Here is a 14,380-nt window from a genome sequence, read left to right on the forward strand (position 1 = left end):
GGCAGAGGAAAAGAGGAATAATCTGCATCATCTTTTTTTATTTGAACATTTTGTCGTTTTTAAAATGGTTTTGAACATTGAAGAATGTTCAGTAAATGAATTGAAACCATAAGTAGGCCTACTTGTCTAATTAGAGTATAAAACTTGCATGAACAATAAGAAATGCAGGTTAAGTATGAAGTTGCACTATTTCAAAGCACAAATTTAACTCAAAGGACTATTTAGCTTTGACAAAATACAACACATTTCACAACATCAACTGAATAAAGAAAAACCTATCAAACAGATACATGCTTGAATATCTGAGTCCAAAAGGAGACTTTCTACACATTATTATTATCATCTTCATAATAGAAGATTATAAACAACATTACATTTCCTGGTGTGCACAATCTGACACAGCATTCCTACATTTTATCATCACAGACATAATGAATCATTTTTTACAGAACTGTCCACCACCCTAAAAACTAGATTGAGAGAGAGCGAGATGGCGCGAGACAGAGGGAGAGAGAGAGGTGGTGTTTTCATAGTGTGCAATAGACATTGTTAATATAAATATACATGGCTCTGGCGAATAGAGATAGGAAGTCAACTCAAATTCAGAGAAAAAGGCTGAGAGAGATGAATAGAACATTGCGTGCAGTTTTCAGTCAGTTTTCACGTGCTAGTTCTAATTTACGGGGTCCTCAAAGGAGGAAGGACCATACTTTTGCCTTCCCTTGAATGTAGAAGGACTGTAGATGTTGGTCCATGTTACAAAAAAGGGTGAAGTGTAGGATAAAGTTGCCCCTAAATGCTGATCTTCAGTTAGTTTTTCAGGGGAAGCTGATCCTAGATCTGTACCTAGGGGAACTTTTACCCCACAGCACTCTATATAATCATGGTCTATATATGAGCTGCTATTCCTGGCTCTCCCCAAGCTGGCTGTATATCTCCTGAAAAGTGGGTCTCTGTTTGGCATTTCTCCTCCAGCAACCCAACATCAGGCTGCTATAGACCGCATCAGGGCAACAGGCAGGCCTCGGCAGGTACACCTGAGAAGAAACAACATTTTAGGATATTACAGGAAAAACACATTTTTACAAAACGACCAGATTTGGGATGTTTGTCACACATATTTCACTCATAGAACAACACACAGTGCATGTCTGTCAACCCCAACAATGAGTAAACTGTAACATGCTGACCAGACCGGACACGTCGCGTGCGCYAACATTGCAAAATACATTTAGAAATCCATTTTATTCAATTATTGCACCCACACTGCTTGCGCGCGCCAACGAGCGTCTGCATTGCCATGGGCTAAAATAGAAGTCATTCCTATTTCTGACGCAGATCGCGCTGCAAGTCCTGCCTCCCTCATCTCCTCATTGTTTTATAGAAGCAGGTACCCACGTGCCATCTCCTCATTGGTTATTCCCACATGGGTGATTGAAAGACAAACTGTTTTTCCGGTTGTCGTGGTAATACTATGAAAGTGTAAATGCCAATCACCATATAAGTTCAAAGATGAAAAAGCCTGGAAGGAGGAGAGATGACTAGAAACGATTCGGRTGATCGTTTTATGTGTGGATTAATTGTCGGAGTAGAGGACCTTGTGCATTTCAGTTAAAACAACAACTCAACATTTATATCCCAGGACAAATTACCTACCACCAGCAAGCTAACTAAATAGGACAAATTAGCTAGCAAGTGTAAGCTAACTAGCTAAATTGCCATACATGTTTAATGCTTTTCGACCTGTCCCCAAATTAATGTAATTGGTTCAGAGTTTGTTTTGATATTTTAACCTGCTTGTGGTGATCGTTTGGTGTAGGGGGACAAAATAAATGTATGCACGATAACTCACGATGGCGCACGCGCGCAGCCGGTTTGGGTTCCGTGTGAGACTAAGCTAGCTCCAAGACATTTAGCTGAGCAGCAGCCTAACAGAATATTTAGTCATGTAGACTGACAAACCTGGTTCTATACCCGTTTTGTTGGATGTACACATGTTGCTGCCATAGAACAGTGCTGATTGCATGCCGACATAGTAAACATGTGGTAGCCATACACCGGTACAAAAGGTACTTTTTACAACCTAAAAGGGTTCTTAGCTGTCCCCATAGGAAACCAATTTTGGTTCCAGGTAGAACCCTTTCCACAGAGGGTTCTACATGGAACCAAAAATGMCTCTCCTAGGGGGACAGCCGAATAACCCTTTCGGAACCCTTTTTTCTAAGAGTGTAGTAAATACACTAGTGTGTAGTCACCTGCTTGCCCTGGTCCCTGAAGAACTCGCCGGTGTTCTCGATGACCTGCTCGTCGGAAAACTGCGAGTAGGGCTGCTCTTCACACAGGGTCAGAATCTCCCACAGAGTCACGCCAAAAGCCCACACGTCGCTGGCCATGGTGAACTTACCCTGGGAAAGGCACACAGTCATTTGACTCATATCTAAACACAGGGAAACATGTTTGGTTGAAAACTACATGCGACTGAACATTCCCAGTTAATATCAGCTCTCTCCAAAACTCCTCACCAATAGGATGCTCTCCCATGACATCCAGCGAATAGGAAGAACGGCCCGCCCCTGGATACGGTAGTAGTCACCGCGATACAGGTTCCGGCTCATGCCGAAGTCAGCAATCTTGATGGTGTAGTTCTTGCCCACCAGACAGTTGCGCGTGGCCAGGTCGCGGTGGACAAAGTTGAGAGAGGACAGGTACTTCATTCCAGAGGCTACCTGTGTAGCCATGCTCATCAGGTTGCTATAGCTAAGAGGATATGAGAGTATTGAAAAGTAATTGAACTCTGAACTTTTTTTTATATAATGCCAAAGAGAGTGCAAGAGTATGTGGTCAGAAAATAACATTTTAGCTCATTTTAAAGTGTTTGCATGACAAACTTTTTAATACTGCGCTATTGCATCGGGTTTCCYCATACTGTTATGAACTATATGGATTAAAACATTTACTTGATAAATAAAAAATAAGAAAATTAATTATTGTTATGATTACAGTATCACCTTTCATAATAACCCTAAACGGGGATGTCATTATCTAGTAAAATTATGCAGATGTAGCGTACCTGACCGTGGCTTTGTCACTAGATTGTATCTCCTCCAATTCGTCCAATTGATGGCTGGACAAGAACTGGTTAAGGTCTCCATTTTCCATGTACTCCGTGATCATGCAGAGGGGGTCGCTCTCCACACACACTGCCAGCAGGCTGACGATGTTAGGGTCCCTCAGCCGAGACATGATCCTGATCTCCTTCAGGAAGTCATTCCTGTAACACGAGGTGGTAACGGCTATGACGTCTTCCAGTCACACTTTACATTAAGTTGCACAAATATACCATGTCGTTTCTCCTTCAATAAGTCATTCTTGTAACTAACACTGGACAATAACAGACACCTGCTCGTAAACCAATCAATCAAATGTATTTATAAAGCTCTTTTTACATCAGCAGATGTCACAAAGTGCTGTACAGAAACCCAGACTAAAACCCCAAACAGCAAGCAATGCAGATGTAGAAGCACGGTGGCTAGGAAAAACTCCCTTGAAATGCAGGAACCTAGGAAGAAACCTAGAGAGGAGATAATAACGTCTGTGACACCTGCCTGTCCCACTTTACCTTGTCACACCATGTAGTTTCACTTTCAAAAAGTCATTGCTGTTACAACMGATGGTAACCGATGTGACACCTGGCTAAATTGGGAAATGCAGTGCTCTTTCCGTTTGTTGATTGGTCAACTTACCTATTCTTACTTGGTAGATTATTGTGAACACATTCTCTGTTACAACTGGCCAATGGCAAGACACCAGGAACACAAAGTGAAAGATGAGGCAAGAACAAGCATTGTTGTCATGCAGATCACAAAATTCCTTTTCCAACTATAAATCATGTGGCTCTTGTACTATCATGTGGCTCTTGTAGGACAGTACAGTTGTCATGGAAACAGTTCCAGATCCAGTGCTCTCACCTTGCGTTCTTGTTGGCATCCTCCCTCAGTGTCTTCACAGCCACCAGAATAGGTGTGTCATCGCTGCCCTCTACCTCATTTGAACGGTCATTGACCTCTCCAGACAGATCCTTCTCCACAATGTCCTGCATGCCCTRTGCCTCACACAGGTGCACCTGTGGGCAGAAACAAAGGCATTTTACAATTGATGTTTCATCTGTCTAGCAAGAAAGCAAGAGTCATCTGACTTTTGTTCTTTTTAATTGCTTTCCTGCATGTTTTGCCACACACACACAACCACACCTACACACACACACACACACACACACAGCACACACACACACACACACACACACACCACACACACACACACACACACACACACACACACACACACACACACACACACACACAATGCACACACACACACAACCACACACACACACACACACAGAGAACACACAACACTCCCTTTATCCCCAGTTTTATTCCATACCTCTCCAAACTGTCCCTCTCCCAGTTTCTCCTTAAAGGTGAGCTTGTCCCTGGGGAACTCCCTCATGGCCGTGTCCTTCCCAGAGAGCAGACTCATGTTGACGGCCGTGATGGAGTAGGTGTTGCTGCCCGTAGTCCCCTCCTGCAGGCTCACAATGTCTGCCTCGGCATAGTGGGGAGCCCCGTCTGATCCACAGGCCTGGGGTGGTCTGGAGGAGGAGCTAGTCCCTGCTGTGGAATACACAGAGCATAGGTTCACACTTCAGTAAGATGTGACCTGATCAAGACCATTGAAATGTTCTTGTGACCCTCCAAGTTAACAACACTGATATTTCTAGCCACAGGCCTGTCTTAATAAGCCACAACCCAAAAGTAATTAGGGGTCACTATACCCACCATTTGAGAAACACTGGCTTGAAGGGACATTACACTCCAAAATCAAAGTTTGTKATATTTTTTTCACACCTCAAAAGTAGTCTAACGTCAAGATTAGTCCAAGTCCCTCACCATCGCTGAAGTCTGAAAACATCTGTTAAACTTTGATTTTGGATTGTACTTTCCCTTTAATCCACTCACCCAGCTCCTCAGTGGACTGGGCGAACTCGGGCAGCTTGCGGATGAGGCGGGAGGGCTCCTGGTAGTCAGAGGAGCAGAGGGGGAAGATCCTCTCGTAGGTGGAGTTGGAGCCGTCCCCGCTGGACTGGGACGAGTGGTGGAAAGAGAAGGCCTGGGTTTGGACGGCCAGACGGGCCGACAGCTCGTCGTCTAGCATACGCCGCGAAGCCTGGAGGGAAGGGTAGCAACTGTTATAAGCTGTGTGTGTTGTAATGTTTGGTGGCGCCAGAGAGAAAAGCTAGAGGGCGCTCTTGYGAAAACAGAAYCAATCAATGGCAAAGATAAGAGGTGCATCTTCTAGCTTTTCTAACACTGTGGTTGGCACCAAGTCAAACATTGACAGATGTTGTAATCTTGTGTTTAAGTTTAGCTAAGAGGCCATCAACAACTTTGATCAGTGTCATTTGCAGTCTTAGTTTCTGACTTCCTTTTTAGCCTGACAGCAGTATTTATTTTATAACAAGACAGAGAAGTTTCCTCGTAGATATTAGATCAACCCTAATGATTTCCGCTCTGAAAACACCTCAGGGAATAAAAATCTGTTACATACCTTCTCTAGCATCTTCTGCCAGACCTGGCGCCACAGAATGATGACTATGATGGCCAAAAGGATGACGATGATGGCCACCAGGCAGCCAATCAGGATCCGGGTGTTGCTTTCATCCACTTTGTGGATGGGGTTATCTCCTAATGTACCAGAAGGTATKAAATGTTTAACAGAGAGCTTCGTTGCTTCCTCCGTCCTTGTTTACTCAATTCCTTARCTCCCTGTCAAAGCGCATTGGAGCGAAGAATCTAAGATCCCTCACTGAAGGAGTTGAGGATATAAAGATTTGACAGCTTGAAACATTTTATGGCATTATAATATTTATTACAAGAAAGGGTTGCCATCAAGACGTTTAGTGCTCACATCACATGTAAGGTTTTCATAAAAACGTCATCCTCAGTAAGTGTTGTATTTATCATTCATTAATGCTGTTGCAATTTCCCTCATATTTCACTGTAACTAACCTCTATTCGTCATAACTAATGCAACAGCATTTTAAGAACAGGCAGCAGAGGGCACTATTGAATGCAAAAGGAGACAGGGTTGGCGAAGACAAAATAGGTAAGAACGTAGCTGGGGCTAACCTGGAAGAACATTTGTCGGGTGGCCACGTTTGCGGGGAGTCGGAGATGTGTTATACACTGCTGTCCCTGCTGAAAGAGGGGGGAGGGAGAGAGAGAGAGAGAGAGAGAGAGAAAGAGAAAGAGGAGAAATGTCATCATCTATTTTGAAACAGAGTGAAACGGGGAGACACCACCTGAACTAAAACACAAGAAGATTTGCGTTCCCTCTTAGAAAAATGTTTTGTTACAGTGAGCCCTACTGAACATGACCCAAGCATCTCAAGTCTCACCTGACTGGAAGGCCACCTCGCTGATCATCATCCAGTTCTCGTTGAAGGCAAAGCGGCACTTGATGGCACTGGCCATGCGGCCCCCCAGGGGCACGGTGATGAACCGGGCGCTCTGGCTGACCTGGTCCACCGGGAGACGTAAGGACACTGGCTGGGACTCCCAGTCCAACTCGGACGTACGGAAGTAACACGAAGTCTGCCGAAACATTCTCACGCCGCGGCTGAACATGTTATTGCAGTGCACCTACGGAGAGAGGAGGAGAACTATGAACTATAACACTTGAGAGTAGAGTGTACTGTGGTATACTGTCTGTCACTGCATGGTTTGAAGTACAAATTGCATGTCCAGGTGCTATTCAGCCAATGACGAAACAATTGGAGGCTAAAGTTGTTGGACATATGCCTAAATATTTAGCCACTCTTGAAGGACAAAACAGACCTCCACATATGGCTGAATACAGTATCTCTTGCACACCTACTGAGTGGACCAATGACACAAGGTTATGGTCGGTCTGAAATGACATCAACACAACCAGAATTTCAACCCGTTTTGCCCAGTTTTTCCCGTTGGGAACATGGTAAAACCACATCCACCTCCTTTTGTACTCGTTGACCTCTCACCTTCATCGAGGTGAAGTTGCGYACGCGGTCAAATTCGAAGGTCATCTCCACGTAGCCCTTAGGGAAGCTCTCATTGGTCCAACCCACATAATCGTATCCGGGCCACACGCCGTACACGTGACTGTGGAGGAAGTCATCAAGACCCCATGTCCCGTCAGTCAACTGGCCCAGGCCTTCCTCCATACTGGGGGGAGAGAGGAGACAGGGCCGTTACACAGGACCGTTACTCCCATCCACTACGGTTGTGGCCTTGAGCATGGCACTTAACCCCTAACTCATACTGAGGGGAGAAAGGAAAAAAAGAGGTCTGTGTTGCTATCATGCCTGTGTCTTACACGTCATCATTTCACACTATCATACTGACCCGAACCGTATTGTGCTGGCTTGGATATGTTCCTTTCACATTGTTCTTTTCTGCACGGTTCCAAAAACGATGGTGGATACAAAACCAGGCCAGGGCAGGACAGCTTGGCTCCGCTTAGCTCAAGAGTTGTCCACAAAATCCTCACATGGACCAAGAATGGCTCGCAACTTTGTTAAATAGTACCTTCGGGTCAGAGTCACTCAGGATGTGGACCATTTAACGCTTCTTAACAGTTTTSCACTCAGAAAATGCCACTGTTGAAGTACAAATATACTAAAACAAACCCAACTGACTGTAGACCCATGGATCCATCGTAGACCGAGTCATTGAGGTGGACGTCCAGGCCTCTGTAGGTCATCTCCTGGCCGGCCGGAGCACTGTAGGACACCAGGCCATCTGCAATAACACACAGCCAGGGACAGGTCAAAGGAAAGGTCACAATCAATGACAGTGGCCATTTTACATCAGCCTGGTCTAAACTTTGCTTTACATTCTAACTCTGGTAGTATCTAGGCTATTCTCTTTTCTTTCAGTTTCACATACGGAAAGGATGTAGGATGGGATTAGATATAGGATGTAGGATAGGATGGGATTAAATATAGGATGTAGGATGGGATTAGATATAGGATGTAGGATAGGATGGGATTAGATATAGGATAGGATAGGATGGGATTAGATATAGGATGTGGGATGTAGGATAGGATGGGATTAAATATAGGCTGTAGGATAGGATGGGATTAGATATAGGATAGGATGAGATTAAATATAGGATGTAGGATGGGATTAGATATAGGATGTAGGATAGAATGGGATTAGATATAGGATAGGATAGGATGGGATTAGATATAGGATGTGGGATGTAGGATAGGATGGGATTAAATATAGGCTGTAGGATAGGATGGGATTAGATATAGGATAGGATGAGATTAAATATAGGATGTAGGATGGGATTAGATATAGGATAGAATGGGATTAGATATAGGATAGGATAGGATGGGATTAGATATAGGATATAGGATGTGGGATGTAGGACAGGATGGGATGGGATTAAATATAGGCTGTAGGATAGGATGGGATTAGATATAGGATAGGATGAGATGAGATTAGATATAGGATGTACTGTAGTGTGTCTGACCTAGCCATTCACAGCCATAGAGCTCTACCCTCATGCACACGATCATGGAGTGGTCTGTGATTGGCATGAAGCGTACGAAGCGGGCAATGATGGGTGGCTCTAGGTCCTTCAGCACCACGTCATAGGCATTCATGTTCCCCTCGATCACCTGCAGACAGGAACAGGAAAGGGCATCATCATCCTCATCCAAAAACTGCAGTCACTAAACATTGAACGCCAACAAACACAGCCAGACAAGAATGGAAGTTATAGAAAAGTCACACCAATCACAAAGCCAATCAAAGCAAGATTGTGCAACCAATGGAGTAGTCCCAAAAGTGAAAACCCAGCCCAACAGTTGGGCCCCAACTGGCACTCCAGGCTGGCTCAATCAAACACTCAAAGTATTTGAAAGAAAACTCATACTCTTTGAACCCAGCCCAGAGAGCAAAAGGACATTGAATCAACATTGGACAAACATTGAAAGCAGATGTCAGAATGGATTCTGGCAGTATGGACACTAGCTTGCATCTGCTCACCTGCCTGCCTTTCCTGTCGTGCCAGGCCACCCAGCGGKTGCCGTCACGGCTGTACTTGATGCGGTAGCGCTGGGCAAACTCATTGCCCATGCCGTCGGCGTGGCGACCCTGGGTGCCCACGAGCGTGATGAAGTGCAGCGAACGCAGGTCCACCTGGAGGAAATCCTTCGGGCCGCCTGCGTCCGTCTCTGCCATGATGTTAGGGCACCATGCCCCGTCACCGTCTCCATCGTCAAAGTCCAATCTGAGGAGGAGAGGGGGAAGTAGTAGGAGTAGAAGGGAATATTTAGTCAATTGAATAATAAAAATGCCTTCCTTATGCCTTCCTTATTTTAAGGAATCACTGATCTGACAAGGTTGGATTGGTGAAGGGCAAAGGGCAGGCAATCTTGCCTTCACTAAGACAGTACAGTCAGTACTCTGATTACCTGATGGAAAAGAGTTTAGAGTGTGTATGGTGACAATGCAGATAGCATACCTGCCATATCTTGCTGCTGTAGACTCTGACCACTGACTAGAAGCAGAGATATCCTCATCAAGAATCTGTCCTCCAGTCATACCCAGAGGATACCGACACACACCTAAAAGCAGATACACTGTTATAGATGCATGTTTTTCGGGGGCCAGGTGTTTTTCCTGACCACGTGGCCTGATCAGGGAAAAACTCCAGGACCTAGTTAAAAGCTATGACAGTGGCAGATGAAACAGATTCAACTCATGTCATCAACAATTCACTGAGATGTTTGGTGTGTGTGTGTGTGTGTGTGTGTATCTATGCAAGGGAACGTATTCCCGAAGTCCATGAGTGTGCCACACTGCACATGCATTTGGTAGGATCTGGATTGAGTCAGAACTGAAGTGGACAGGGCACAACCCTCCCCCAGCTTCTTCCTTTAGGCCTGGGAGGCCCCACTGAAACAGAGGCATCACTATGTAGGTGCCAGTCCAAGCAAAAAGAGTAGGGAGGGGCCTCTTCAGTTTTCCTCCTCTTTATTTTGCCTCTCTTTTTCTATCTTTTGTACCAGAGCCAAAGCCACAGATCGTTTTAGACTTGAGCTGTAACCATTGGAAACGAACCCTCCCCCAAAAATGTAAAACTCTAATTGCTCAAGATATTATTACGGTGGTTTAAAACAACATTTATTATAGCAAGAAAGAGAAAAACCATGAGCTGTTAAAACAGCGATTGAGGTGCGTGTGTGTGTGTGTGTGTGCGTGTGCACGTGCGTGCGTGCATGTCTGTGAGTGTGTGCGTGTGTGCGTGTGCGTGTGTGTTTGTGTGTGTGTGTGTGTTTGAGTGTGTCTGTGTGTGTGTGTGTGCGTGCGTGTGCGTGTGTGTGTGTGTGTGTGTGTGTGTGTGTGCGTGTGTGTGTGTGCGTGTTTGTGTGTGTCTGTGTGTGTGTGTGCGTGCTGTTGTGACCAAATGGCTTCTTCGCCTACTGTGTCAGTGATCAAATCAAATCACATTTTATTTGTCACATGCGCATGAATACAACAGGTGTAGACCTTACAGTGAAATGCTTATTTACAAACCCTTAACCAACAATGCCGTTTTAAGAAAATGAAGTGTTAAGTAAAAAATTCAAAGTCAAAAAAAAAAAAGCCAAAAAATAACAGTAACAAATAATTAAAGAGTAGCAGTAAAAATAACAATAGTGAGGCTATATACAGGGGGTACCGGTACAGAGTCAATGTGCGGGTTAGTCGAGGTAATTGAGGTAATGTGTACAAGTAGGTAGATGTAGTTAACTTATTGTGCATAACTGTTAACTCTGTCCTACTCTTACTTTACCTGCCTATTACCCTTCATTCTGGATCTGCTTACAACTCAGAGTAACACTGAAACATAGAAATAGACTTTGAGAGCTTGTGGACAAAATATGCTTCATACAGTGAAACTATTTCAAGTGGAAAAGTCCAGGAGAGGTAGGTTATGAATGAGTGCCTCTCCTGTCACCCTGCTCCTTAGCACTGACACAGACGTACGCACACAGACACACACACGCACGCACGCACGCAAACACACACACACACGTACACGCACGCACACACACACATACACACACACACACGCACACACAAGCACACACCAGCAGCTCACTCCATACCTCCTGCAACCTCTTTTCTCCTGCCCCTACACCTTTTCAGACATTTCCTGAATGCCCCCAGCCTGTGAATGGTTTGCCTGTTCTCACATATTTGCTGTTTGACCAATCGACCAATGGCTAAACCCCACACACGCGCCCTCACACACACACACACATTGACGGCGATGACCTAACCAGCCCACCTAGCTATTACGGCGTGCTGGTATCTCGATCATGTCAAACATCTTGACTTGACTACAATGCGGTAATATCCCCTTCAGTTAGACATATGTACTATATAAATAAAGGCTGTTGAAAATGCAGAGACGTGACACGAACATGTAACCTCTTAAAATGAGTAAACAAACACTTAACATCCTTTTCAGATTACTGAGTCACCAGGGTCAAGCTGCACTGTCTTGGCCCTGGTTACACATCCACTGTAGTTGCTGGGACCATCTAAGCCAGCACAGTGCAGCTCTGACAGTGTGAAAAGGCTATGAGTTGACCTCCATGTACAGTACCTGGGTTGACTTGGGTCCTTACAGCAGTGAGGAGGAATAGCAGGAGACAATGAGCCTTCATCTCAGAGGCAGGAGCTGAACACCTGACAGAATGTTTCACAAGTTCAGTATAACGACAGCAGCAGCGACCACAATATGTACAGTATGTAATGTCACTTACGTAGGGGTTGTACTTGTACCATCCGTTGTTCAATGCGAGCCTTCTCTCTAATCTCGACCTTTTTCTCTATAGAAATAAAAATGTTGGCAAATGAGCTTTTATTGTTGAAAGAAAGGATGAAAGAGATTGGTGTTTTTTTCCCCCACATCTAATAAAGGCATGGAGGTGTTCAATGACAGAGATGCATTTGTTTAAAATATATCACTTGATGGTGTCATTTCGGAGACAAATGATCATGGTTTTTGCTAAATGCTATATATCCGCCTCATTCACAAAAATCATCATTTGTGATGAAAAAATTGTGAATATAGCGTTTTGGAAATAAACTCTTCATTTATGATGAATATATTTGACCACTTTAATGTCCCCTGCCAAGAACTAAAATGTCCCTTCGGTATAATTGATGCAGATCGATTGATCCAATGCATCAGGGTCAATTCCATTTCAACCCAGTCAATTCAGGAGATGAATTGACATTCAATTCAAGGAATGAAAACAGGCACCCATTCGCCATTCGGATTTTAAATTGACTCTTTATGGAGTTGAAATGGAACGGACCTCAACCAAACAACGCATACAGTATACAAAGAAGACCCCCTAAACACGTTCTAAGATTATGCACCTATCTAAGCCATTGGTACCAACCAGCGGCAGACATACACAGAGACCCCCTTGTACGGTCTACTCAGGTAATTGACTACCCCTCCATCCACAGTACATGCAGTATAAGACCCCAATGCTTATTTATCTTTTAAAAGGCCTGTAAATGTCTTGGTGAAATATGRCTACTGCACAAATATGCGCTACATGGCTAACCTCCTGTACTTTCAGTAATTTATGTGGTGAGTTTACCCCAAAAATGTGAGTGGGGGGGAAAAGTACTGACTGTGTGGTTATGTGTAGCCCTGGTGCGATGGTGAATTCACATGGACGCTATCTGATGCCCACGGATCCTTGCTGTAAAGTGCTGCCTTTGTGCTTTTGTGTGGTCCTGACCTGCGTTAGGCCTATTTCATCATGCTAAACTCGGACTGCTCTCTACCTCAGTTGGGTGTGTGTATGTGTAGGGTCAGGAGTTTTCCTCTGGTCAGGTCAGAAAACTCTGGGCCCTAGTTATAATAATGTGTAATTAGAAGAAAAAAAATCAGCGTTTAGGTCATATCCACCATGGCTAATATACTAATAATGTTAATGTCCATGTGTCACTTACATGTCAATACTGACACTGGCACTGACAGGTCACTAGTTAGGTTACTAGTGTCTTCAAATAAAGTATCAAAATGAACATAAATACATTAAAATAAAGTCAATCATTAGAAGAGAATGGAATTKRACTTTTTCCTCAWACAAATAAAACAACGATACAATAGTGAACTATTATCTAATGGAAAGTAACGTATTTTTGTCAAACAACTTATTTATATTTACATGTCAATCAAGTTGGGAGGTATCAGCTCAAKTTTTCTCAGCTTTCAATTTCATTGATGACAAATATACCCATAGCTGTCACCGAAACGTGGCTACTAGCAGTGTCAAAATACAATGCCAAATGACGTTCTATAAAAGTAAGAGTAATCGAGGAGAGACCACACTTACTTTTCACTGCCTTCCCAAAATCCTTAGTAGTCCAGGGGAATATTATTCCATAATCGACTGGATAAAATTCCAAAGTCTATTACGCTGTAATATACTTTCTTCCCGGGATAGACTTTCTGTGAAAGAAGGAGGAAAAGGGCTGATGTAAAAGCAAGCTCTCTCGCTAGAGGAAAGAGAAATGGAAAAAAAATGAAATAAAAATAACACACTCTGGGATTCTTTGGTGTGATGCCAAAAAGCCCCAGAATTCCACCTGATGCACATAAGGTTTCAATTATGGCCTGGAGAGCCGTAAGGGAGTTAGTTTAGAGCAGGCTTCTGTTGAGCAGCCAAGTGCTACTGAAGAAGGATCCGAGTTTACATTCATCCTGTGGAAACCTGTTCATTACTGTGGGAGTGATGGGGTTTTATAGGGCTTCTAAAAGTATCATGCAGACTGTAGACCAAAAAAAGAAACATTGCTGGATAGAGAAGTCAAATCATGTCTGACTGAACTTGGATGCTCCTTTTCTGCTATTTATTGAAGTGTTATTGATAAAAAGAGTAATGTCCACTCTTTGTTTACTGACAGCAGTGAGTGGATCTCACCAGTTTTTCAACAGTGGTTCTTTTGTGTCCAGRTCGTGCCAATTTAGCATGGATTGAGACACTGACCTGGAACTGCCACACCTCAGTAATGGAGTTTACCATGAGAGGGCAGCAGGGACGGCTCCAGGCATAATTGACATAAGCGGTCGCTTAGGGCCCCTGACCGCTAGGAGGCACCCCAACCACAAAAAATATAAATATATATATATATTAAATACACTGAGTGTACAAAACATTAAGAACACCTTCCTAATATTGAGTTGTACCTAGGGCTGTTACGGTGACTGTATTACCGCCACACCAGCGGTCAAGAGGCATGAAGGCAGTCAA

At 44.0% G+C, this 14,380-nt stretch overlaps 1 protein-coding gene across 2 annotated transcripts; it reads right to left on the reverse strand.

The window, feature by feature from the left end:
• Positions 1 to 18: 18 nt before the first annotated feature.
• Positions 19 to 13,770, reverse strand: LOC111957149 (discoidin domain-containing receptor 2). Of its 2 annotated transcripts, none has more exons than XM_023977888.1 (17): positions 13,463 to 13,770; positions 11,707 to 11,789; positions 9,574 to 9,676; positions 9,096 to 9,339; positions 8,578 to 8,725; positions 7,736 to 7,838; positions 7,079 to 7,262; positions 6,458 to 6,701; positions 6,189 to 6,257; positions 5,608 to 5,744; positions 5,019 to 5,226; positions 4,444 to 4,673; positions 3,969 to 4,123; positions 3,071 to 3,271; positions 2,523 to 2,757; positions 2,256 to 2,405; positions 19 to 1,037 (listed from the first exon to the last, which is right to left on the reverse strand). In XM_023977888.1, exons 2-17 carry the CDS (start codon positions 11,765 to 11,767, stop codon positions 903 to 905), a joined length of 2,607 nt encoding a protein of 868 aa, XP_023833656.1. In that variant the 5' UTR covers positions 11,768 to 11,789; positions 13,463 to 13,770; the 3' UTR covers positions 19 to 902. The 2 variants fall into 2 exon arrangements, with proteins under 2 accessions (XP_023833656.1, XP_023833655.1); XM_023977887.1 differs by having other exon boundaries at positions 7,727 to 7,838.
• Positions 13,771 to 14,380: the final 610 nt, after the last annotated feature.

Source organism: Salvelinus sp. IW2-2015, linkage group LG32, assembly GCF_002910315.2.
Source record: "Salvelinus sp. IW2-2015 linkage group LG32, ASM291031v2, whole genome shotgun sequence".
NCBI classification, from domain to species: domain Eukaryota; kingdom Metazoa; phylum Chordata; class Actinopteri; order Salmoniformes; family Salmonidae; genus Salvelinus; species Salvelinus sp. IW2-2015.